The sequence below is a fragment of the Felis catus genome, chromosome B3 (assembly GCF_018350175.1).
Source record: "Felis catus isolate Fca126 chromosome B3, F.catus_Fca126_mat1.0, whole genome shotgun sequence".
NCBI classification, from domain to species: Eukaryota; Metazoa; Chordata; class Mammalia; order Carnivora; family Felidae; genus Felis; species Felis catus.
Window position 1 is genome coordinate 134,631,501 of NC_058373.1, and position 26,380 is coordinate 134,657,880.

The 26,380-nt window shown below is 37.9% G+C and overlaps 1 protein-coding gene across 13 annotated transcripts in view; it reads right to left on the reverse strand.

The window, feature by feature from the left end:
• CATSPERB (cation channel sperm associated auxiliary subunit beta) overlaps positions 1-26,380 on the reverse strand; it is a 134,922-nt gene that overhangs the window by 32,650 nt on the left and 75,892 nt on the right. For 12 of the 13 annotated variants that reach the window (XM_045060392.1, XM_045060388.1, XM_045060387.1 and 9 more), the window contains 9 exons: positions 23,762-23,952; positions 21,448-21,786; positions 16,050-16,189; positions 13,267-13,464; positions 11,732-11,842; positions 7,610-7,720; positions 6,146-6,281; positions 4,522-4,622; positions 3,765-3,839 (listed from right to left, as the gene is read on the reverse strand). In XM_045060392.1, coding sequence (XP_044916327.1) covers positions 3,765-3,839; positions 4,522-4,622; positions 6,146-6,281; positions 7,610-7,720; positions 11,732-11,842; positions 13,267-13,464; positions 16,050-16,189; positions 21,448-21,786; positions 23,762-23,952 — 1,402 coding nt within the window. Of the gene's footprint in view, positions 1-3,746; positions 3,840-4,521; positions 4,623-6,145; positions 6,282-7,609; positions 7,721-11,731; positions 11,843-13,266; positions 13,465-16,049; positions 16,190-21,447; positions 21,787-23,761; positions 23,953-26,380 lie in introns of all 13 variants that reach the window. The other variant, XM_045060393.1, reaches the window with a different exon arrangement.

The window sequence follows — 26,380 nt, forward strand, 5'->3', positions numbered from 1 at the left end:
TGGGCAGAAAGGAGGCCATTCTTTGTGAAGTCTTTTTTCTTCAGGGTGGATTTCTACTGATTTATTTTCAAATTCACTGATTTTTTTTTTCTCTGCCATATTTGTTCTGCCACTGAGTCTATCAAGTGATTTTTAAGTTTTAAATACTGTATTTTTCAGTTCTAAAATTTCCATGTGGTACTTTTTTACAGCTTCCATTTCTCTACTGAGAATTTCTTCCATTCCCTTTTCAGCCATTTCAAGTGTTTACCTTTACCCCATGGGAGCTGGTTATCATGGCTGGTTTAAAACATCTGTCTGGGGGCGCCTGGGTAGCTCAGTCAGTTAAGCGTCTGACTCTTGGTGTTGGCTCAGATCGTGATCTCACAGTTCATGGGTTTGAGCCCACGTCAGGCTCTATGCTGACAGCATGGAGATTGCTTTGGATTCTCCCTCTCCCTCTCTCTCTCTGCCCCTCCCTCTCTCCCTCTCTCTCTCAAAAATAAATAAATTTTAAAAAATAATAACGTGTAATTATTTTATTTTGCTGTCCAGTGCTGATTGTCTTTTGAGGATTATATTTTCTTATTTATTGGCATAGTGAGTAATTTTAGATTTTATCCTGGACGTTTAAGATATTTATGTTGTGGGAGACAACTGGGTGGCTTGGTCGGTTAAGCAGCTGACTTCAGCTCAGGTCATGGTCTCATGGTTTGTGGGTTTGAGCCCCGCGTCTGGCTCTGTGCTAACAGCTCAGAGCCTGGAGCCTACTTCAGATTCTGTGTTTTTCTCTCTTTCTGCCCCTCCACTGCTTGTGCTCTGTCTGTCTCTCTCTCTCTCTCTCTCTCAAAATAAATATTAAAAACATATAGTTATGTTGTGAGACTCTGAGTCCTGTTAAAAATTCTTTGGGAAGTGTTTTTTTTAAGTTTATTTATTTCAAGAGACAGACAGCGTGAACAGGGGAGGGGCAGAGAAAGAGGGAGAGAGAGAATCTTAAGCAGCCTCTGCACTGTCAACACAGAGTCTGATGAGGGGCTTCAACTCACAAGTGAGATCATGACCTGAGCCAAAATCAAGAGTCAGCCGCTTAACCAACTGAGCCACCCAGGTGCCCCTGTTGGGTGTTTTGTTTGTTTTAGTATTTGGACACACTGGTCGAGTTCAGACCCCAGGTTCTGCTTTACTTTCTGTGGTGGCTCCATTGTCAGTTTAGTTCTCAAAATCTTTGCTATGCTAGTATGTGTTCCTGGTTTCTATGTTGCTCAGGGGTTACTCTAGAACTTAGGTGGTGTGTATATTGCATTTTTATTTTGAAGCCTTTGCTATGCTTCTATTTTTTTGTTTTGAATTACTGTATTTTTGCCAATTTTATTTTATTTGAGTTCTTAAGGTTTTATTTAAAACCTTAACATATTTTATTTAAAACCAGTTAACATACATCTGCAGCAGTGTGGACTCATTACTGGGGCTAGCCTTAGGGCAGGGTCAGGATAGAAAAAGGAGAGGGAAAACTATAGAAAGCTTATGAAGGTAATTGAAGAAGATATAAAGAAATGGAAAGACATTCCCTGCTCATGGATTTGAAGAATAAATATTGTCAAAATGTCAATACTACCCAAAGCTATCTACACATTCAATGCAATCCCAATCAAAATTGCACCAGCATTCTTCTCGAAACTAGAACAAGCAATCCTAAAATTCATATGGAACCACAAAAGGCCCCGAATAGCCAAAGGAATTTTGAAGAAGACGACCAAAGCAGGAGACATCACAATCCCAGACTTTAGCCTCTACTACAAAGCTGTAATCATCAAGACAGCATGGTATTGGCACAAAAACAGACACATAGACCAATGGAATAGAATAGAAACCCCAGAACTAGACCCACAAACGTATGGCCAACTCATCTTTGACAAAGCAGGAAAGAACATCCAATGGAAAAAAGACAGTCTCTTTAACAAATGGTGCTGGGAGAACTGACAGCAACATGCAGAAGGTTGAACTAGACCACTTTCTCACACCATTCACAAAAATAAACTCAAAATGGATAAAGGACCTGAATGTGAGACAGGAAACCATCAAAACCCTAGAGGAGAAAGCAGGAAAAGACCTCTCTGACCTCAGCCGTAGCAATCTCTTACTCGACACATCCCCAAAGGCAAGGGAATTAAAAGCAAAAGTGAATTACTGGGACCTTATGAAGATAAAAAGCTTCTGCACAGCAAAGGAAACAACCAACAAAACTAAAAGGCAACCAATGGAATGGGAAAAGATATTTGCAAATGACATATCGGACAAAGGGTTAGTATCCAAAATCTATAAAGAGCTCACCAAACTCCACACTCGAAAAACAAATAACCCAGTGAAGAAATGGGCAGAAAACATGAATAGACACTTCTCTAAAGAAGACATCCGGATGGCCAACAGGCACATGAAAAGATGCTCAATGTCGCTCCTTATCAGGGAAATACAAATCAAAACCACACTCAGATATCACCTCATGCCAGTCAGAGTAGCCAAAATGAACAAATCAGGAGACTATAGATGCTGGCGAGGATGTGGAGAAACGGGAACCCTCTTGCACTGTTGGTGGGAATGCAAATTGGTGCAGCCACTCTGGAAAACAGTGTAGAGGTCCCTCAGAAAATTAAAAATAGACCTACCCTATGACCCAGCAATAGCACTGCTAGGAATTTACCCAAGGGATACAGGAGTACTGATGCATAGGGGCACTTGTACCCCAATGTTTATAGCAGCACTCTCAACAATAGCCAAATTATGGAAAGAGCCTAAATGTCCATCAACTGATGAATGGATAAAGAAATTGTGGTTTATATGCACAATGGAGTACTACATGGCAATGAGAAAGAACGAAATATGGCCCTTTGTAGCAACGTGGATGGAACTGGAGAGTGTGATGCTAAATGAAATAAGCCATGCAAAGAAAGACAGATACCATATGTTTTCACTCTTATGTGGATCCTGAGAAACTTAACAGAAACCCATGGGGGAGGGGACAGAAAAAAAAAAAAAGAGGTTAGAGTGGGAGAGAGCCAAAGCATAAGAGACCGTTAAAAACTGAGAACAAACTGAGGGTTGATGGGGGGTGGGAGGGTGGGGAGGGTGGGTGATGGGTATTGAGGAAGGCACCTTTTGGGATGAGCACTGGGTGTTGTATGGAAACCAATTTGACAATAAATTTCATATATTGAAAGAAAAAAAGAAAAAGGAGAGGGGTGGGGAAAGAGGGAGAGAGAGAGAAAGAGAGATTTTATTTTTGATAATGTGGTATCACTATTCGATAATGAATGAGTCATTAATCAATTAACTCAAATTCTCATTCCCTGCCCCCTAAGGGGCACTGATTTTGGTTCCAAATATTTTTGGATCCTGACAGCTTTAGGCATATTAAGACTATCATCACAACAATGATAATCAAAGGGAAGATCATAATGGAAACTTGAGTGTTATAGACCTGTGTTCCTCTGGGGAGATGCCGTGAGAGGAAGTGCGGTAAAAGTCTGAAAACTGAGTTAAATATGGAAGATGGAGAAAGAATAAAAACAAATACAAGCACTTATTAAAATTTTCCCAGCATTGCTGGGTCCTATACCTGTCACGCACTCTGCCTTCACCATTCCTCAGGATCTCTGGTCTCCAAGCCTTGTGTGTCACACAAATTATGCTGTTTGTTTTTTTTCTCTTTAGTGTCTCTTGCACTGACATTTGTCATGTTACTTCCCCAGCCATCATCCCATCAGTACCTTGTGCATTTACTATACCTGAAATTCTTCAACTAAGTTGCAAAAAGTGACGCCCGGAACAACAGACACTCTGAAGTGAAAAAGTTCAGAGCCCTGTGGAAGAAACACACTTGGTCATTAGCAGCATGGACACGTATATTCCTTCAAGCTAAAATACACACTGTGGCCACTTTCCCTACAGATGATGCATAGAAAAATCCGATCCCCTTCCTAAGGCTTTTGCACATCTACTTCATGTATCAAAATTAGAACGGAGGGAGAAGGACAAATAGGTGATACCTCTTTTTAGAATGAAGAAACAGAGACACAAAACCTAACATGGACTTGACGAGTAATTTGGGCTAATCATCATATTCATGGTTTTGATACATTCACTAATTGTTACTGACTTTTATAATTACCTAGATTATATCAATTTCATGTGTTCTTATGGGCGCTATGAAGACATACCTGTATACATCCAAACGTACACACAAGAAAACTCATTTACCTCCTAAATTTTGGAAATAACGTTTCTGCTCTACCTTGAAAAATAACCTGTTAGTTTTGCCTATCAGCTCAAAAACTAGTAAAGTGTTCAATTTAACTTTCAGATACCTTTTGAAATACTGATGTCAAGAGAAATGGAGGAAAAATAAACACTTTTCCGTATATCTTAAAGATACAGTTTCTGCTACTGACGGACAGCTATACTTTAAAACGTAAACCAATCTTAGTTTAGACACATGTTCTTTGTGAACTCAAAACAGGAAAAACAAAAATGCTGTCAACTCACCTTTATACTTAAGTTGAGGCCTAAAGGATTATACACTGGAGCATCAAGACGTGGTTCTAAGTAATCTTTCAATTTTTTTACATTCTCTGGTACACTGTGTTCTAAAAGTACATGAGGTATATTTTAAGCACATTATGCTGTTTGCACATTTTGCATAAAATTTACTACATACATCAAGGTACAATGAAGGAATTTCCTCCGTAACATGGCTAAGTTATCCCAGACTTTCAGTTCTGTTTGACTTTATAGAAAATGTACTTAGGGAAATGAGGCCAACAATGCATCTTCTCAAGGACATTGTCAAGAGGGACAAGCCCTTTGACCACTTTATTCAGGTTGCCCTTTTCTTCCAACCCCATGCTTATGACAAGTTCTAACCTGTCCATACTTTATATCTTTGGCAATGAGATAATGCAACCTTAGTGGTTGGTAAATGATTTTCGATAAGGTGGCAGAAAACTTTCACAAGAGGATCACTTAAATCTTTTCTAAAAGAAACGATCAGGTGTTCTTGCTTTTCTTGTAATTCTTTCTAAAACCAGATATATGGTGTGGGGATTAGAAATTGCAGTGGTATAATGGTACATGGGATCTAAGGGAGGAGAAAGCTTTGATAGCAGCATTTGCCAATTTCCATGGTATAAATAGCCTCACCATGGCTAATCTCCAGCTACTAATGGCTTAACAACCAGTACACAAAACGCTTGAATATTTAACAATTGATGCTCAAAAGCTGGCAACATTGGGCTCCAGCATACCACAGAAAATGGGGATGTTAGTAAAGTGAAATAGTAGTTTTCTTTGCTAGATTTTTCATTTCAAGAATGCATATACTGGGCAGAGTAAGACTCACTGAACACCCAGTGTCTGGATATTTGGTAACATTAATAACTGGCCAAAATTTCATTTAATTCTATCTATCAATCTATTTGTCTACTTACTGATCGAGTGGGAGATTGCCTCAAAGTATTTATAAACAAAATGTGCAGGAAAAAGTTGTATATTCGAGGTAACATTGAATTGTGGTAAATTTAATTTTAATTTAATTTTATTTTTTTACAATTTTACTTTCAAGTAATCTCTACACCCAACATGGGACTTAAACTTACAACCCTGAGATCAAGAGTTGCGTGCCCTACTGACTAAGCCAGCCAGGTGCCCCTGATTTTTCTTGTTTAAAAAAATTTCTGCATCTTTTAAAATTATTTTACCATAGAATTTTGAAAAAACTTTGCTCGTATTAGAGAATAGATTCTATAGGCTATCTGGCCACACCTTTTAGAACCTTCTCTGTAACACAGCGAAACCATTCGAAAGAGACACTAGACCAACGTGTAGCACAAATTCAATCAATCGTTTTTGCTACTCATCTACAAAATGGCTTTCAAATGTTTTATAGTTCAAATTCTTCAAAAATGCTGTTATGCCACGAAATCCAGGGCACCGAAAGTAATAATGAAATACGTGGGAGACAAGGAGGACAGTAAACCGCAAGTTGCCAACGGACTCAAATTCTTTTCCAAAGAACTATTGGTTGTTGTAAACTGGTTTTATAAGCCGCTTACCTAGGTAATAACAACATTACTTATAAGACAAAATAATTATAGAAGAAAGCAAATCCTACTTAGTTTCCAATTTTCCCTCCTGTTCACTTCAGTCACGGTAACCAGATACGGCATTTCCACTGGGATATGTCCATCCTCACTGTAAATTTCCAAAGAAATTGGATATTGTGTAACTGGAAACTTAAAACGAGGAACCTAAAATGCAAATTCCGAGAATGAATGTCAATTTGGACAATTCAGGACTAATTTCGTTTCCTGGTAAAGAGTGAATAGATACATTCTCCGAGAGCTTGGCCATTCTAAGGGACATGTGCCCCTCAGGGCTTCTGCCTTCTCAGGGCGTGAAAAACACGGTGTCTTACAGCAGAATTAACGTGAACTCCAAAAGTAATACACAAACATTGTGGTAACAAAATTCATGGCTTTCTATTGGTCTTTTTCAGAAATTTTCTATGATGGTATTCAAACCTTTTTGGCTAACCCACATCTCAAACGGCACTGCATGAGGTGGCTCTTGGCCACCTCTCTCACACCTCTCTCCCAGCCAGCCATGATCTTTCGGCCACACTCTTTAAGCTCAGGCTCTGGAGTCAGAGCTGAAATCTAACTCTTTCATGTATCAGCAAGGTGATCTTTGGCAAATTACCTGGCTTGTCAGTGCCTTGAATTGGAGACAAATTGCGAAGAATGCGTAGAGCAGCGTTTGGCAGTCAGCAAATGTTCAAGAGATACATTGTAATTCAGTGAGGGGAGAGTTGCAGGGGTATATACGACACTCCTCACAATTCACTGAATGCTAACTCTACGCCCAACATGGTATTCAGTGATTTTATCTTTATATAAAAGATTTTATAAAAATCAAATCACTTAATATAATGCTATAGATAGATAGATAGAAGACAGAGATGGAGAGTCTATAATGCTATTATATAGTCTTACAAGGCCTTGAAATAGATCTGCTTGAAAGCTATACTAAGTGGACATTTAACTCACCTATTGCAAACATCAATATCCATTTGATACACTCTTGGATGTCTTGAGGCTAACAGAATAAAACATTTGACACAGAACCCTTCTCTTAACCAATATACTATACTGTCTTCTATCTTGTGGCTGCTACCAGACCAAACTCCTTGATTACAAGGACTTGATCTCCCATATTCCCAGCACTGACACTCATGTCCACATTTTTTTTTTTAGTGAATCAGTGTTCACCATAATCCAGTGTAGCGTAGGACAGGTCACAAATTGTTTTCATACAGATACGTGCCTGTGTGCGTATCTTCGTAAGAATCTTGTGAAATGGACGGGGTAGGGCGGGTATTCTTCTATCTTATAGAGTGGTTAATTAACTGGTTTAGGCACATTTAAATCCAGATCTTTCTAGCTCTGTGTCCTATTTAATTCTGTGTCATAATGAGACGTTTCTTTGTCTTTACACTCATGTTTAATCAAACTGCACATTTCAAAATCTTCATTGATATGAAAGTATTTTGTCTTCGGGTAATTAAAAATTAGCTTACCTTTTCTCTGCAGTCTGAGAAAGCGACAGCATGTGAAAATTTCTGATCATTTGTGCAGTTACACTCTTCCCGAGTAGACGCATTAGCACACTGTTTGAATTTACCAGATTTCTGCAAATAGAATACAGGTTGACTTACTTTTTTTGTGGCAGGCTTTCTGCCAACTGAGTAAATGTTCAATAAATATTTGTTCCCTGAATGCATAAAATCCCTGAGAAGTTAATAGGGCAAAAATATCCATTAATAATGAAGTAAAAGTTGATTCTCTCCACCTTTCTTCAATTCTCTTTTTTTTTTTTTTTATTTATTTTTGGGACAGAGAGAGACAGAGCATGAATGGGGGAGGGGCAGAGAGAGAGGGAGACACAGAATCGGAAACAGGCTCCAGGCTCCGAGCCATCAGCCCAGAGCCCGACGCGGGGCTCGAACTCACGGACGGCGAGATCGTGACCTGGCTGAAGTCGGACGCTTAACCGACTGCGCCACCCAGGCGCCCCTCAATTCTCTTTTTTATTCACCTCCACTCTAATCTTTACTACTTCCTTCTATCTGCTTACTTTGAGTCATACTATATTATTTTAATTACTTTTTATATAGAGGAAGACAAATCCATTTTCTGTTCTTCAGATTATTATTATTATTTTATTTTTAATGTTTATTTTGGAGAGAGAGAAAGAGGGAGAGAGAGAGAGAGCAAGCATGAGTGAGGAAGGGGCAAAGAGAGAGGGAGACACAGAATCCAAAGCAGGCTCCAGGCTCTGAGCTGACAGCACAGAGCCCGACGCGGGGCTTGAACCCGCGAACTACAAGATCATGACCAGAGCTGCAGTTGGACACTTACCCGACTGAGCCACCCAGGAGCCCCTTCAGATTATTTATTAATACAAATTTTCTTTTCACTATGAGCTTTAGAATAAGCCCACCGTGTTCCCTCAAACATACCCTGGTGGGTTTTGATTGTATTTGCACTGAATGCAGTGCAATTACTCTGGAGAGAACTGAGCTTTTTAATGGTGAACCTTCCCATCAAGAACATGAGACTTCTCTCAATTTATTAGGTGTTTTTTTATGTGCTTCACCTAAATCATACAATGTTTTTCATACCTGCCTTACACATAATTTTAGATTAAATTCTGCATCTTTTATTGTAGGCAGATGAAGTGTGGGTTGTTTTTCATTATTACTTCCAATTAATTAGTACAGATATATAGGAACATTACTGATTTTTCTTTGTGATCTGATATCCATTGGATTACATTAGTGATAATTATTATTCATTTTAATAGTTCGTCAGTGGTTTCTTCCATATTTCTAAGTAAGTAATTATATGTGGAAATGGTGAGTTTTGTCTCTTTACAATATTTACACTTTATTTATTTTTTGTTGTGTTGACTTAGGTTGACCCTACAGAACAAAATAAAATGGAAGCATTGAAGCATTCATGCTTTAATATTGAATTTTATATGTTTGCTAAGGACTTCTCACCGATTTTATTGCATTGGGTTGTATCACTTCTATTTCTGGTTTACATAAACTTATTCAGAAATGAATGTTACATTGTATCAAATATGTTTTATGGCTTCTGTTGAGATTAGTTTTACTTCAATCCATTTATACAGTATGTTATTTTAATGTTTTCCTATGCTCAAACTTGCTCACACTGGAGAAACTCTACAGTCTCCTGATACACTATGGTGTTAGTGTATTCCTGCATTTGACTTGCTGGTAATATTTTACTTAGGATTTTTCACAAGTCACACTAGACAGATTTAGGGGTGAGTGAATTAAAGATATATGTGTGTCTGCACATACTATTGTCTTTTTGCATTGTTTTGCATTTCTTTAATTTGAATTAAAGTTATAGAATGCGGACCATATTAAGCCTTTTTGGAATTCATTAAGACTTTATTACAAAATAAGCCATCACTTTGTATGAATGTTCCACGCAGAACGGAATGTGTATTCTCTGTTTTACACAGACACACTCACTGCGCTCCATGCCTCCCGGTTCTCCTGACTCATGGAGCCCTTTGCCATGACTGCCCTTGTGACAACACCGCCTCTCCTGGGATGCTCTCTGTCTCTCCTTTACGCTCTTCTACACCCTGCCTTGCTCTTCCTTTGTTGGCTCACCCCTACTCCTCTTTCAGTCTGACTCCCTTGGACTAGATTATATGCCCCTGATCCACAGGCATCTTGTGTGTTTTGTGTCTATTTCTACTACTTGGCTGTCTTAAGTGTAAGGGTAAGTAAGGATTAACTAGGAGAGGTTTTTTTAATGCAAATTTCAGGACTGCACCCATAGTTTCTGATTCAGTAGCTGCGAGGGACAATTGAGAAAGCTGTGTTGCAGAAATATGCCTAGATAATTCTGCTTCGGGTTATGCACAGCCATACATACAGAAACAGTATTTAATTTGTACAACTTTTTTGTTTAACTCCTATCCTCCCCCATTACAGGAAGGATCTATAAAGGTATCTGTCTATCTTGTTTGTTGCTGTATCCTCAGAGAACATCTGTTTGTACAGTAGCTGATAGCACTAGAAATGTTGAAATTAACATGTGTCGACTGCATAAAAAGTACACTAAAAAATTACTGACTTAGCTGTAAATTAGATACAGTTACTATTCAACTCCCAAGAGAATCTTGAAAATCCAAACAAATTAAGGATTTCCACCTAAGTATAGTGAAATCATATTTCAGTAGTAGAAGCTTGGTTCTAGTGACACAACAGGGTTTATCTTTGGGGAAAAAAAGGGGAATCAAAGCCGAACTCAGTATTATAGCTGGTCATCGCCTGGAACAGAGCTTCTTACACCAAAATGCAAGATTCAACCAAAAGTCAACCTCCCCCTGTGTTACGTGTGTAATAATATTTGCACAAATGTGTATTATTAGTTTGTCCAATAGTCTTAAAGCACTCTTTACGTCTGGCACTGTTCTGGGAACTAAAGAGGCAGCAGAGGAGAAGATTTCAAATCAACAGCAACAACCCTGACTTATCCAGCTTATCTTTTTATGAATCATGATAACTAAAACAAATGAGCAAAATCCGTAAAATTATAATAAGTGCAATGAAGAACAATAAGGGAGAGAAGGGGGACAAGGAGTGGGTAACAACGGAAGTGGAGTTTCCAATTCTAAATAGAGTGGTCAAGGCAGGCCTCACAATGATGGTGGCATTGAAGCAAAGACCCGAGGACAGTGACAGAGTGTGCCGTGTGCTCTCTGGCGGAAGAGCATCCCAGACAGGAATTTTTTCAGCTGCAAAGGCCCTGAGTTGGAAATATGTCTGGCATATCTGAAGAACCACGTGGAGGCCAGTGTGGCTAGAGCAGATTAACCCTGGGGGAAATCAGGTCAGACGCAATGCCAAGGCCAAATCATGAAGGACCTGATAGACCGCTGTGAGAATTTGGCTTTTACTCCCAATGACATGGGGTGACAAGAGAGAGTCCTGAACAAGAGAAAGAACCATTTCATGTCTTTGTGTACGTGTGCGTGCACATACACAGTGCGTGCGGATATGGAATGGATGTGGATGTCTGTGCACGTCTACAGGCAGGTAGGTGCGTTGCCCATCACGTACTCTTCCTCGGAACCTATTGGTTTCTCTCTGTTCTTCCCACCGTGTTCAGTCCACACTCCAGAGAGTGTGGTTGTTCTCTAGGAAGAACCTTGGCAGCACTTTAAATGTGTCTGTGTTGGATCAAACAGTCTTCTTTCCTCAAGGACAACCCTTCACTTCACTAAGCTGGACATAAAACGGGCCTGGGGCTCCTTTCCTTTGAGAAAAGATACTCTCACGCCACGTATCCCCTTGGAAATCCAGATGGGAACCAGGGAACAGTCAGGAGAAAGGGGTCCACTTAGACTTCTCGGCTCCAAAACCACCTCTAGAAATAGCAGTGAGAGGAGACGGGGCTAAAGGAGGAGGAAGAGGAAGAGGAAGAGGGCAGGAGTCGTAGTAATAATAACAGTGCTGACATATCAGGGCAGGTAGAACATTGTTTAGAATACACCTTCTCATTTAATCCCTGCAGCTAGGGCCATCTGTAATTTCGCTGAATGATTTCTCGAATTCAAATAAGTACTGGTTTAAATGTGAAAAATTATTTACCTTTGACTTAGGAAATAGATTTCTCGGTATGGGTTTGCTAGGGTCTGCATGGTAAAAATTATCTGTGAGGGGAATGGCAATCCCCATATTAGATGGAGGCCGGTAGTTGACCTGTAAGTGACCAAGCAAAGAAAACAGGTAATTCATTGTTATTTACTAAGTCTTTAACTTAAAAATCTTGATTTTCCATAAAAACATTCAAAGCAATTTTTTTTTTTTTAATTTTTAGTTCCAGGTATTAGAGTCCATTTCTACTTCCCCTGCACTCCTTACACCTTATTCTTCCGGAATTTCGACAACCTCAACCCATGGTAATAGAACTGTTTGCAACTTGTAAATAAGTGAAAAAAATGTTAGTAGATAAAATAGCTACCATGAAGCAAATGCAATAAAGTTTCAACACTTTATAAAAAGTCTTAGTGATGTCTTTAGTAAATAAACCTTCAAGTTTGGTTATTTGCTTTTTTGTCACAGAGAAAATTAAAAGTAATAGCAAAGAATAATAATTATATATATATAATAATTATAATATATAATATATATTATATATTATAATAATTATATATATAATATATATTATATATTATAATAATTATATATAATATATTATATATATTTATATATTATATTATATATTATTAATATATTATATTATTAATTATAATTATTATAATTATATAATTATATATTATTATAATTATTTATATATATTTATATATATTATATATACTATTTTATATATTTATATATATTATATATATTATTATATATATTTTTATATATATTTATATTATTAATAATATTATATATTACTTATATTATATTATATTATATATAAATATATAATATATAATATATAAATATATATAATTATATATATAATAATTATATATATGTATATTTTTTTAAGGTGTCACAGATACTGACAAGGCACAAATTAAAACTGTAACTACGGGGCGCCTGGGTGGCACAGTCGGTTAAGCGTCCGACTTCAGCCAGGTCACGATCTCGCGGTCCGTGAGTTCGAGCCCCGCGTCAGGCTCTGGGCTGATGGCTCAGAGCCTGGAGCCTGTTTCCGATTCTGTGTCTCCCTCTCTCTCTGCCCCTCCCCCGTTCATGCTCTGTCTCTCTCTGTCCCAAAAACAAATAAACGTTGAAAAAAAAAAAAAAAACCTAAAAAAAAACAAAAAACTGTAACTACATCACAATGGAACCAGTAAACTATCAGCCCGGGACAGGTCAACATAATGACAAATCACTGTATATTACAAAATCCCCGAGATTATGCCACCATAATATAGCATAAAGTGATTTTTAAAATGGTGGCACTGAGTTACCGAGAAAAATCATTATTTCAGGAAGTTCTTATATTTTAGAAATAAATAATAATCACATCCTCAAAATGACAAGAAGTTTGAAAAATGACCGGTGTTTTGAGTATCTTAGGAAAGAAATGTTCAGACACAATGGCCAGCCAATCACACAAAAGTAGTATGTCATGGGCACCCTTACGACAATGTGCTTGGGGTTCTTACCGGCAAAGTTTTGATCATATTGAACCCCTGACTGTCTTTGTGAATGCCACTAGTCCAGTCTTCCAGTGGGATAGGTTTACTCGGAATATGATGCATGGATTTGAGATAACTACAGCTGTTTTTCAATGTTGGCACGACCGTTGTGACAAAGCACTCAGTAGATGCTCCCCAGACAACTAACGCCAATGAGGTTGAACCCTGGAAATATCCAAGTAAATGAAGATTACTTAAAGTAACTGTTACAGGCTCAAGTGTGTTCACTCAAAATTTGTATGTTGAAGCCCTAACTCCCAGTGTCTCAGAACGTGGCTGTTATTTAGAGACAGGGCCTTCACAGAGGGGATTAAGTTAAACTGAGATCATCAGGGTGCACCCTAATTCGATATAATGGCTGTCTTTATAACAAGAGGAAATTTGAACACAGACACACGCAGAGGTGAGACAGCGTAAAGACGCGAGGAAAAGACGGCCGTCTACAAGCCAGGGCGTGAGGCCTCAGAAGAAACCAACCCTGTTGACATCTTGATCTGGGAATTCCAGCCCCCACACCCGTGAGAAAATAAATTTCTGTGGTTTAAGACTCCTAGTCTTAATAGCAAATAACAAATAACAAAATCCTAGTGGTATTTTGTTATGACAACCCAAGTAAACTAACACAGTGACCAATGAAAGAATATACAAAGAGAGGGGCGCCTGGGTGGTCAGTCCGTTCAATGTCCGACTGGGGCTCAGGTCATGATCTGTTTGTGAATTTGAGCCTCGCATTGGGCTCTGTGCGGACAGCTCAGAGCCTGGAGCCTGTTTCAGATTCTGTGTCTCCATCTCTTTCTCTCTCTGCCCCTCCCTGCTCGTGGCCTCTCAAAAATAATAAACATTAAAAAAATTTAAGAATATCTGAAAAGAAATGAGTGAAAATAGAAATAGAGAGATATGTTTGACCATAAAGATTGTTTGAGAATAAATCATGACAGAAAACACGTTCTTTTCCAGGAAGAAGTACATTGCAATCTAACAGCTGTGGGCAACACTGGAAATGAGAAAGCTTATGAAATAAACTCCATTATTACACCCTACTCAGACTGATGATGCTTCCCCCCCTTCACTCATGAACATCTGGAGATTTGCTTGGATGATGTGAATAAAATAACTTCCACTGGTATTCATTTTGAAAAGAAGATATACATGTAGCAATTGCTGTAGCTCACAAAGATATGTTTTTAGTAGGAATTTATGCACAATATGTGTGTTTGAACACATTTTGTTGAATATTCAACAAAATTAGCTATATTCCGTTTGAAATTTTAAAGTCTTTTTGGAATTTTAAAAATCTAGAAATACTAATACTGTAGTGATGTTGTAGACTGTACCTCTGTCCCTGTACTCTGTACCCATTGAACATGATGTATTTTTAAAAAGTTTTACCAAAATACATTGGACCAGAATCTAAACACGGTTTGTTCTACCATTAAAGAGAATATGGTTAGGGTTGGGAGACATGCAAGTTAAATAAGAGACAAGGAAGCAAACAAAAAAAATCCAAAATGTTGGACATTCTATAACACAACTGATCTGATTTCTACGATTCAATGACAAGGGAAGAAAATGGACTGGTACCTACCTTCAAACAAAAGACACTTCAGAGAAAAATAATCACGTGCTGTGTGAATCTTGTTTGGATCCAAATTCAAACAAAACAATTATAAAAATATTTTTAAGAAAATTGGGGAAATTTGATTATGGACTAGGTTTTATAGGATGCCAAAAAATTGTTTAAAAAGTTTTAGGAAAAACAATGGCATGATAATAGCTATGTGAGAGATAGTCACATATTTTTTATACACATGTATTGAATCATATAAGAAGTGAAATGGCATGATGTTTGCTTTCATTCTGAAATATCTCAGACGATAAGCCAAAAACCAAAGAGCGGGGGGAAGGGGTGATGATAAAACAAAAGTAGCAATGTCTTGACTACTGTTTGAGTATTAAGTACATGGAAATTCTACTTGTTTCTGCATCCAAAAATCTTCATGATAAAAACAACTTTGAAATATGTAGAAAAATATTTAGTAACTCAAAAGGATTAAAGCATATAGTTAAATGGAAGGGGCAAAATGTTCAAAGTGTATGTACAAAGCTCTCCCAGTTTTAGGGAAAAAAAGAAAAGAAAAATACAGTTCGTTTATAGTGACTGAGGATTTTCTACATGCCAGACATTATTTAAAAAAAATTTTTTTAATGTTTATTTCTGAGAGACAGAGAGAGAGAGAGAGAGAGAGACAGGCGGAGAGAGAGAGGGAGACACAGAATCCGAAGCAGGCTCCAGGCTCTGAGCTGTCAGCACAGAGCCCAATGTGGGGCTCAAATTTGTGAACCATGAGGTCATGAACAGAAGTCTGACGCCCAACCGACTGAGCCACCCAGGTGCCCCTAGACATTGTTTTAGATGTCCTACTTGAATTATCACATTTAATTCTCAAAAACAACCCTATGAGGTAGGTATTATCATTACCATCTCCATTTTCTAGATGAGGATACTGAGCCATGGTAAAGTGACCTTCCCAAGTTCACAGTACCAGAAGATCTATACCAGCCAGTCTTCTCCAAAACTCATTCAACCTCTGTTCCGTAATGCTACGATGCCTTTGGTTAATTCCCAAATGTTAAAAGTGCTTAGTCATTCTTGATAGATAGGGTTATGTGTGATTTTCTCTTCTTTCTCTTAGTTTATACTCTAAGTTTTCCATAATTAATAGATTTTTTCTTTGTAACTAAAATCTTACTTGACGTAAAGCTTTGCTAGCTGCAGAAATTTTCATTACATAACTATCAGTATCATCGAAAGAGCCTTCAGTTTTAACTTCTAACAAATTTGGGTTTCCAACAATGACATTCAGTAGTGGTATTTCAAGTGTTCGAACACCTATGGAAACAAGGCCAAAGGTTAAAATTAAATCACTGGGTGTCAACTATACTAAAATATCTGTATCTACATTTATATCTATCTCTCCAGGTAAAATTCTTCTGGAAATTAATAAAAAGGAAAAAATTAAATCATGAAAAATTTATTTTTTATTTACTTTTTTAAATATTTATTGAGAGAGAGAGAGAGGGAATGAATCCCAAGCAGGCTCTGCACTGTCAGCGCAGAGCCCCATGTGAGGCTCTAACTCATGAACCGCGAGGTCATGACCTGAGCCGAAATCAAAAGTTGGACGCTTAACCAACTGAGCAACCCAAGGGCTGCATAATCATGAAAATTTTAAACAATTTCATAATGACTGGCTAATCAGGATTCTAGAACAACTGCAGAGTCCGTTATGAAGGATGCATAATGGCCACAAATATAGTTAGGAATTTATGTAGAGTTAACTTTGATGGTTCTTAGAAAAATTCAACTTTGCAAATATTTTCTCAAAGAAATATTGCTCCCCTCCACTTCTCGTTCTTCAGCCAAGTTCTCAAATGCATGGAAAGGTCACTTGGACAGTACCGGTCACACTGAACTGGATGGCTCAGGGAAGAAACTGAAGGATACATGCTCAGTTAAAAGAGCTGTCGGCCACCGTTGCCAAGACAAAACTAGGCAGTTAACGCGGCACATCGTCAGGCCAGTCTCTGCCTTGCAATCACTCCATACTGAGAAATTTAATAGAAAAAGAGATTTGGCAGAGCAAGTAGTCTAACTTCCATCCTTACTAATCAGAAAGGGCTGAGAAGTAGGAAATGATTAGCCTGAAGTTTCATCTGCAACAGTTTCCCTTAAACCAAAGCGATCTGGCCAGTGCTTCCTACTATCATTGGGTATTCTGTTAACACCCAGATTCTGATTTAGCGGGGTCTGTGGAGGGCACTGAAGTTCCGCACCCCCCTCAGCTTTATTGACGTATAACTGACAAAGAAAACTGGATATATTTAAAGCGTATAATATGATGATTTCATGTATATATGTGTGTGTGTATACATATACATAGACACTGTCAAATGATCATCACAGTAAGTTAATTACACACCCACCACCTCACAGTTACTTTGTGTGTGTGGTGAGAACATATGAGATCTACTCTCTTAGAAAATTTCAAGGATATAATGCAGTACTATTAACTATAGTCACCATGTCGTATATTACATCCCCAGAACTTACTCACTTTACGATGACTCACTTTACAGTGAGAAGTATCTACTGACATCGGTCTATTTCTTTTTACTCCTGAACCCCTGGCAACCAGCATTCTACTCTCAATTTCTGTGAGTTAGGCTTTTTAAAAATTAGACTCCACACCTGAGTGAGATAACACAGCACTTGTCTATCCCTATGTGGCTGATTTCACTTAGCATATCATCCATATTCATCACACACACACACACACACACACACACACACACACACACACATCATGTTTTCTTTATCCATTCATCCATCAACCGACACTCAGGTTGTTTCCGTAGCTTGGCTATTGTAATGCCACAATGAATATGGGACTGCAGATATCTCTTTGAGATACTGATTACATCTCCTTCAGATAGACACCCAGAAGTGCGATTGCTGGATCATATCATAGTTCTATTTCTAATTTTTTAGGAACTCCCATACTGTTTTCCATAGTGTCTGTTCCAGTTTACATTCCCACCAACAGTGCATGAGCGTTCCCTTTTCTCCGTATCTTCAGCAGTCCTTGCTAGCTCTTGGCGTTATGATACTAGTCATTCTAACAGGTGTGAGGTGATATCTCAGTGTGGTCTTGATTTGCATTTTCCTAATGATTTGTGATGGTGAGCACCTTTTCACGTTATCTGTTGGTCATTCATATGCCTTCCTTGAAAAATGTCTATTCGGGTTCTTTGCCTATTTTTTTTAATTGCATTATTTGCAGGGTTTTGTTTGTTTTTGCTATTGAGTTGTATGAATTCCTTATGTATTGTAAGTATTACCCAACCCCTTATTGCACATATGGTTTGCAAATATTTTCACCCACTCTGTAGGTTGTCTTTTCATTTTGCTTATGGTTTCTTTCGCTGTGCAGAAGCTTTTCAGCTTGATGTAGTCCCACTTGTTTACTGCTGTTTTTGCTGCCTTTGAATTTTGTGCCATATCCAAGTCATTGCCAAGACCAATGTCAAGGATCTTTCGCCCTATCTTTTCTTCTGGAGTTTTATGGCTTCAGATCTTAACATTTAAGTCTTTATTCCATTTCATTAGTTTTTGTGAGGGGTATAAGATAGGGGTCCAGTTTCATTCTTTTGGATATGATGATCCAGTTTTCCCAACACTGGATCTATCAGAGGATAGATCCCACTGTGTGTTCTTGCCTCCCTTGTCAACGATTAGTTAACCATATATGTATGGGTTTATTTCTGGGCTTTCTATTCTTCTCCATTGGCCTATGTGTCTGCTTTTATGCCAGGACCGTATGTTTTGATTAATATAGTGTTGTAATGTAGTTTGAAATCACGGAGTGTGATGCCTCCAGCTTTGTTCTTTCCTTTTTAAAAAAAAATTTTTGTTATTTATTTTGAGAGAGAGAGAGCAAGGGAAGGGCAGAGAGAGAGAGAGAGAGAGTCCCAAGCATGCTCCACGCTGTCAGTAAAGAGCCCGATATGGGGCTAGAACCCATAAACCGTGAGATCATGACCTGAGCCGAAAGAGTCAGACACTTAACCGAGTCACCCAGGTGCCCCTAGCTTTGTTCTCTCCAAAGACTGCTTTACTATTCAGGGACTTTAATGTGATGTATAACATTAACAGAATGAAGGGTAAAATCATTGATCATCTCAATAAATGCAGAAAAAGCATTTGACAAAATAGGGGTTTTCACAGAAATAGAACAAAACACCCTAAAATTTGTGTGGAACCACAAAAGACTCTGGACTTTGTACAAGTACCCAGATGCTGCTGATGTGGCTCGTCAAGACACCCACACTTTGTATAGCATGCACTAGGCTTTTCTTCACAAAGAGGCAATTGAGTTGATTTGCTGATTACTATTGGCTTCCATCAAACTGAATAAGTAAAACTATATAATTCAACAACAAATTTGGTATATTTTAAAGCTGCAATAATTAGAACGCTGTAGGATTTGTGCCCGAATACAAAGAGATAACAAAGGAACAGAGTTTTAAATATCCAGAATGGTCCAAGAGATAGGTAAATTGTTTACACGATAAAGTTGTATTTGAAATCAGTTAAGAAAGGACACACTGTTCAAGAAGTGATATTCGAACCACTAGCTAACCACCTACGATATACCAAAGCAAAATCTAGATCAATTAAAGACTTGGAAAGTTAAAACTATAAAATTAAAACTCTAAAATTACTTGAAGGAAATATGGACAATGAGTCATATAATCAATGAGAGGATTCTAAGGGTTTCAAGAGGAAGATTTCCACAAAATTTAAGTCCACAATATTGATTGAAACAGAAATAGATGTCCTCCATTTTTTTTGAAGGCTGTAATTTTCATTTGTATAAATTGTATTTGGTTCTGCTTTTCAAAATGAGCCCTTTTAAAAGTAGCGTTTTGTCCTTTCATCATGGTTCAGGTCTTCTTTTGTCTCCTCGAGAGTTTTACATGTACTTGTTTTATTGTGTCTTTCTGATTTTTCTATTATCTCAACTTCTTTTTTTTTTTTTTAATTTTTTTTTCAACGTTTATTTTTATTTTTGGGACAGAGAGAGACAGAGCATGAATAGGGAAGGGGCAGAGAGAGAGGGAGACACAGAATCGGAAACAGGCTCCAGGCTCTGAGCCATCAGCCCAGAGCCCGACGCAGGGCTCGAACTCACGGACCGCGAGATCATGACCTGGCTGAAGTCGGACGCTTAACCGACTGCGCCACCCAGGCGCCCCTATCTCAACTTCTTAGAGACTAAATATCGAGTTCTTGGAGAGAGCCTGCAGACTTTTACATTTAGGTCATTTTCTTACATGTTTTAAAATTCTTGTCCTTGGGACGCGTGGGTGGGTTAAGTGGTTCAGGTCATGATCTCACGGTTGTGGGATCGAGTCCTGCTTGGAATTCTTTCTCTCCTCCTCTCTCTGCCCCTCTCCTGCACATTCTCTCTCTCTCTCAAAATAAATAATAAGATAAACACTAAGAAAATAAAACAAGATTCTTTTCCTCAATTCATGTTCAATGGCTATTGATTTTTCCACGGAAGTCTATGTTCCCTGGGTCATGAAAGTATTCCTACGAAGCTTGCCTATGCTGGAGCCCAGGTCTTATAATTATTTCTCAGCTTGGGATTCCTGCAACTGGTGTGTAGTCTCTGGGGATTATACAGTCTTGGAGTTTGGGGTTTTTAAGGAGTTGGGGTTTTTACAGGAGATCCTTTTTTTCCACTTTGAGTCTTGTGGAGACGATAACCTCCCAAGCTCCCTCTTTGGTTTGTTGGTAGTTTTCCTAATCCCCTCTTCATGATTTAAGCTCTTAGCTTTACTTAATGGTCTTGGTTCCAACCTCCTACCACAAAGCATATGCTGCTAATGCTTGGGCATTAAAATCCATCCCTCTGTCTATATGGCCTATATCTGAGTCTCACATCCTTCAGGGAGCCACAAAGTAGCTAATTTATTTGGCTTTGAGTTCCCTCTTCATTTCTGGCGACAAGATTTTTTTCTCTTTTGCTCCCTTCCTTCCATCTTTCCTCCTCTCTTTCTAGCTCAGCTTTTTACTAAAATTTTTATTTTATTTTTCTAGTATGCCATTTCCCCATCATCTTTAGGAAGTTTAATATTACTTTTATAAGAAGTCAATGTCATGGAAAAATAGGGAAAAGTACAGAATTCTATTTTAAAAGGCTTTTTGGGGCTTAAAATAAATACTTGAAATAATTACAACAACACCAAAGTAACTAAAAGATTTTCTTTTCAGAGGACAGCAAAAATCTAAACTAAAATCCTGTGTAAATTTGGGCTGGTAACTTAACTCACTTTCCTCATCTGTAAATGAGAATTAAAATCTAGCCTTTTAGAGTTGTTGTAAGTAGTAAAAATACACAAAAATAATTTAGTACAGAGCCTCGCACACAGTAAGCATTCAGTCATTAGCAGCCCATACTGTGATTAGCAGAATGCCAGTTACTACATAAGCCAAAGATAAAGGAAATACTATCAAAGGGTATATATTCCAGAAAAACAACAACATCTCCTTTTGATGTTTCCCAATACAAATAAGCTTACCTTTTGTATTAGGTATGACCTTAACTTTTAAAGTATGAGACTTCCCCAGATCAATGTATTTCAGGACATTGAGGGATAGGGAATCATCATGTTGTTGAAACCAGTAATTACATGGTTTTGCATATATTTTCCACATTCGTCCATTCCTGTGCCCAAAGTTGTATAAGAACCAGGAGTCTTTGGGGACGGTCATATTGTTGAGTACTTTTGCAGGCATGGTAGCAATAGCCAAGGCATTCTTATCATCTAAAATGCTTATGATCATGAAGCTGCTGTAACCAGGAATCACCACGGTCTTCTCCACATCCAGATCTTGAAATGAAGAAATGGTACCTGAGGCTAATACAGGAATCATTTATTATAAAATAAAATAGCAAATGTTCTCCAAGCACACTGGTGGACGTAACTGATGAAAACACAATTTGAGTTTTTAAACTATGGTCTTAACCAGAGAACACGCTGGCCAGATTTTGAGGTCAGAATTCAAATTATTTTGTAGAAAGTATATCACAAATATGTCAAGCACAAACCTATACTTTAACTTTATTATGAAACTAGTTCCATAAAATCCTTCTCAGAAAAAAAATACCCACATAGGGCTAAGTAGTGACAAAAAAGCTGATTACTATAGAAATGCCAACAACCTTAATAATTTAGAATCTTCACAAGAGAAGGATAACATAGCCAGTGATTCCCCAGTACCTAAAGGTGTGCCTACTACATAGAAGGTGCTCAACAAATATTTGCTGAGTAGATGAGTAATTGTTCAGAAAAAGCATGAAGATTTAAAAGAAACTAGACTTTAGGGAAGGACCGTGAGGAACACCACCATATAAGGAATGGAAAGGGAGAAAGATTTCACCAAGCAGATAAAGAAGAAATCAGTGGAGAAAATCCATCAGAGAGGATGTGCAGGGAGCCAAAAGAAGGCTGTTTCAAGGAAGGGGAGTCATCACAATCAAATGTCTTTGATAGGTCTTGAAACATACCACCACCACCAATATTCTCCTCATTCTGAAAAAATAAAGCGGTCAGAAGAGACCCTCATAGCTCTCTTTATCATGTACACATGCTCTAATTTTCTCCCACTTAAAACAAACCAACAAAAATCCTTTCCCAGCTTTCTTTCAACTGCCACATAATCTCTCTCCTCCCCTTATAAACAATTCCTCGAGACGGTTGCCTGCATTCACTGTCTTCAATTCCTCTCCTTTCCTAATGTTTCGAATCTAATCCAACCAGACTTTCATCTATACTACTCCAGCCAACAAAAGCTTTTGTCAGTAACTTTCATACAGAGCTGCTGGTCAGTTTTCCTTCCTCTTCTGACCTGACCTCCTTCTTGAAAGACCTTCCTCACCTGGCTTCTGAGAGACAGTTTCTCTTAGTTCTTCTTTGAGCAGACCGTCCAGTCTCCTTTCCTGACTTGTCGGAATGTTAGGGATTGCATCTTAGGCCTTTTCTTTCCGTATTTACACTCATCTTGCGGGCGACATCATCTGGCCGCATAGCATCAAGTATCATACATGTACTAATGGCTCAAATTTCTCTCTCCAGTCCAGATGCCTTTCCTGAACTCCACATTTGTCTTCCTAAATGTGAACCTCATTTCCCCACTTGGATGAGTAACAGGCATCTTCAATTTAATATAATCTCTCACCTGATTACTTCAACTTCGAAACTGATTTCTCTTGTCCTTTCCTTCTTAACCTCTCTCCATCACCTACGCAGTATATTCTCAACACAGGAACCAAAGTGAACATGTTAAAATCTAAGTCCTGTCGTGTTACTTTCTGCATGAAACCCTCCAATGGCTCCCCCATTTACTCACAATAAAATCCAAATCCTTACAGTAAACTATACTAACTTTGGCTTTGTATCTATCACGTATAATCCTTTGAAAAGAATTACCCTACATAACAGTGATTTAAAATTATTTTAGTATGTAGGGCAAAATCTACATGAACAATTTTTTTTTTTTGGATTTCTGTTTGTTTTTTGTTTGGGTTTTTTTTTTGTGTTTTTTTTTTTTACTTCTCCTGAATACTGCTTATGATGAAATCAATAACATTACAGGCATAAAAGACAGGCACTAGTATCGGTGAAATATTAATGAAGTTATAGTTAGGGTTTGTTATATTAGAAACCAAAACTTCCTCCAGGCACCTGAGTATGTAGACTTCAGCAGATTGTCAACTGGACAAAATTTTGAAATTTACTGTTTTATAAGTAAGCATGAACAATCCTCCTAAAAAGATAATTCATCTTTTTTTTTTTTTAAGCTATCAGAGATGTGCTATATTATTACACTTACTTTGCGGTTGAAGAGTAAGTTTATAGGTGACATTGCCAGTTTGAGTAATGGAAAGGGAACTAGACAAACAAGAGCTCTCGTTCACTTCTTCTATTCCAAAAGGGTCTATCACTTCCACAATAATAGAGGACAAAAATCCTTCAGTAAGGTTATGTTGTAGTATCTCTCTTATATAAGCTGTTCCAGTTTTCCTAAAGACCAAAGCAACAAATATCAAACCCATCTGGATAAAACAGTGGTTTAAATGAGCAAGTTTGTGAAAATATGATTTAGAAATATATCAAAAATGGCTAACAAATGAGTATTTGATTATCATTTATTCAACCTCACTAGCAATCAATGAAATCTCAACCACTGCAACTAGATACAGTTTTTCACCCATCAGAGGTTAGCAAAGATTTTTATTATTTATTTATTTATTTATTTATTTATTTATTTAATGTTTATTTATTATTGAGAGACAGAGAGACACAGAGCATGAGCGGGGGAGGGGCAGAGACAGGAGAAGACATAGAATACAAAGCAGGCTCCAGGCTCTGAGGTGTCAGCACAGAGCCCCACGTGGGCCTCGAACTCACAAACCGGGAGATCATGACCTGAGCTAAAGTCGGAGGCTTAACTGTCTGAGCCACCCAGGCGCCCCAGCAAAGATTTTTAAATGACAGGGTTCAGGAGTGGCAAGAATTGAGTGGAGATAGGCACTCATCCACTACTGATGGTTTGTAAATTGGTACAAGCTTCCCAGAAAGCAGACTGACATTGTGCATGAAGGGCTCTCTCATTATTTACCCTCTATGATTCCATAAGTCTACTGACAGGGCTCTATCCTAAGGCAATAACTTGAAATGCAGAAAAAGAAAAAAAGTTTTCCACACAAAGATGTTCATCATGGCATTATGATGAAAGTTAGAAATAAGAAATACCGACAATCAGAGAATTAAGTAAATGATAATACATGATCTAGTTAGAATAGATGTAACAATTAAAATCATATTTAGAAAGTGTTTTTCCTTATATAAGGAAAGTGGTCATGTTCTAATGTCTAAATGAAAGAAGTAATGTGGTCCGTGAGCGTGGAATGTTTTTCCGTTTCTTTGTGTCCTCGATTTCTTTCATAAGTGTTTTAAAGTTTTCAGAGTATAGATCTTTTACTTCTTTGGTCAGGTTTATTCCTTGGTATCTTACTGCTTTTGGTGCAATTATAAATGGGATTGATTCCATGATTTCTCTTTCCGCTGCTTCATTATTGGTGCATAGAAATGCAACAGATTTCTGTACGTTGATTTTTATATCCTACGACTTGGTTGAATTCATGTATCATTCTAGCAATTTTTTTGGTGTAGTCTTTCAGATCAGAAGAACAAATATTGTTAAAATGTCTATACAACCAAAGCAGTCTACACATTCAATGCAACCTGTATCAAAATAACACCAGCATTTTTCAGAGATAGAACAATCCTAAAATTTGTATGGAACCACAAAAGACTCCAAATAGCCAAAGTAATGTTGAAAAAGAAAAGCAAAGTGAGAGTCATCACAATTCCAAACGTCAAGCTGTATTACAAAGCTGTAATCATCAAGAGTATGGTACTGGCCCAAAAACAGATACATAGATCAATGGAACAGAGTAGAGGACCGAGAAGTGGACCCACAACTGTATGGTCAACTCATCTTTGACAAAACAGGAAAGAATATCCAGTGGAAAAAAGACAGTCTCTTCAACAAATGGTGTTGGGAAAACAGGACAGCGATATGCAGAAGAATGAAACTGTATCACTTTGGTACACCATATACAACATAAATTCAAAATGGTTGAAAGACCTAAATGTAAGACAGGAAACCATCAAAATCCTAGAGAACACAGGCAGCAACTTCTTTGACCTCAGCCACAGCAACTTCTTACTATACACATCTCCGGAGGCAAGGGAAACAAAAGCAAAAATGAACTACTGGGACGTCATGAAGATAAAAACCATGTGCACAGAGAAGGCAACAATCAACAAAACTAAAAGGCAGACTACGGTATGGGAGAAAGTATTTGCAAATGACATATTGGATAAAGGGCTAGTATCCAAAATCTATAAAGAACTTACCAAACTCAACACCCACCCCCCCCACCCCCCACCAAATCCAGTTAAGAAATGGGCAGAAGACATGAATAGGCACTTTTCCAAAGAAGACATCCAGGTGGCTAACACACACATGAAAAAAATGCTCAACATCACTCATTACCAGGGAAATACAAATCAAAACCACAATGAGATACCACCTCACACCAGGCGGAGTGGTTAAAATTAACAATTCAGGAAACAACAGATGTTGGCAAGGATGTGGAAAAAGGGGAACACTCTTGCACTGTTGATGGGAATGTAAACTGGTACAGCCACTCTGGAAAACAGTTTGGAGGTTCCTCAGAAAGTTAGAGATAGAACTACTCTATGACCCAGCAATTACACTACTAGGTATTTATCTAAAGGATACAAAAATACTGATGCAAGGGGATACAGGCACCCCAGTGTTTATAGCAGCATTATCAACAATAGCCAAATGATGGAAAGAGCCCAGATGTCCACAAGCTGATGAATGGATAAAGAAGATACGATACAGATATAGATGTAG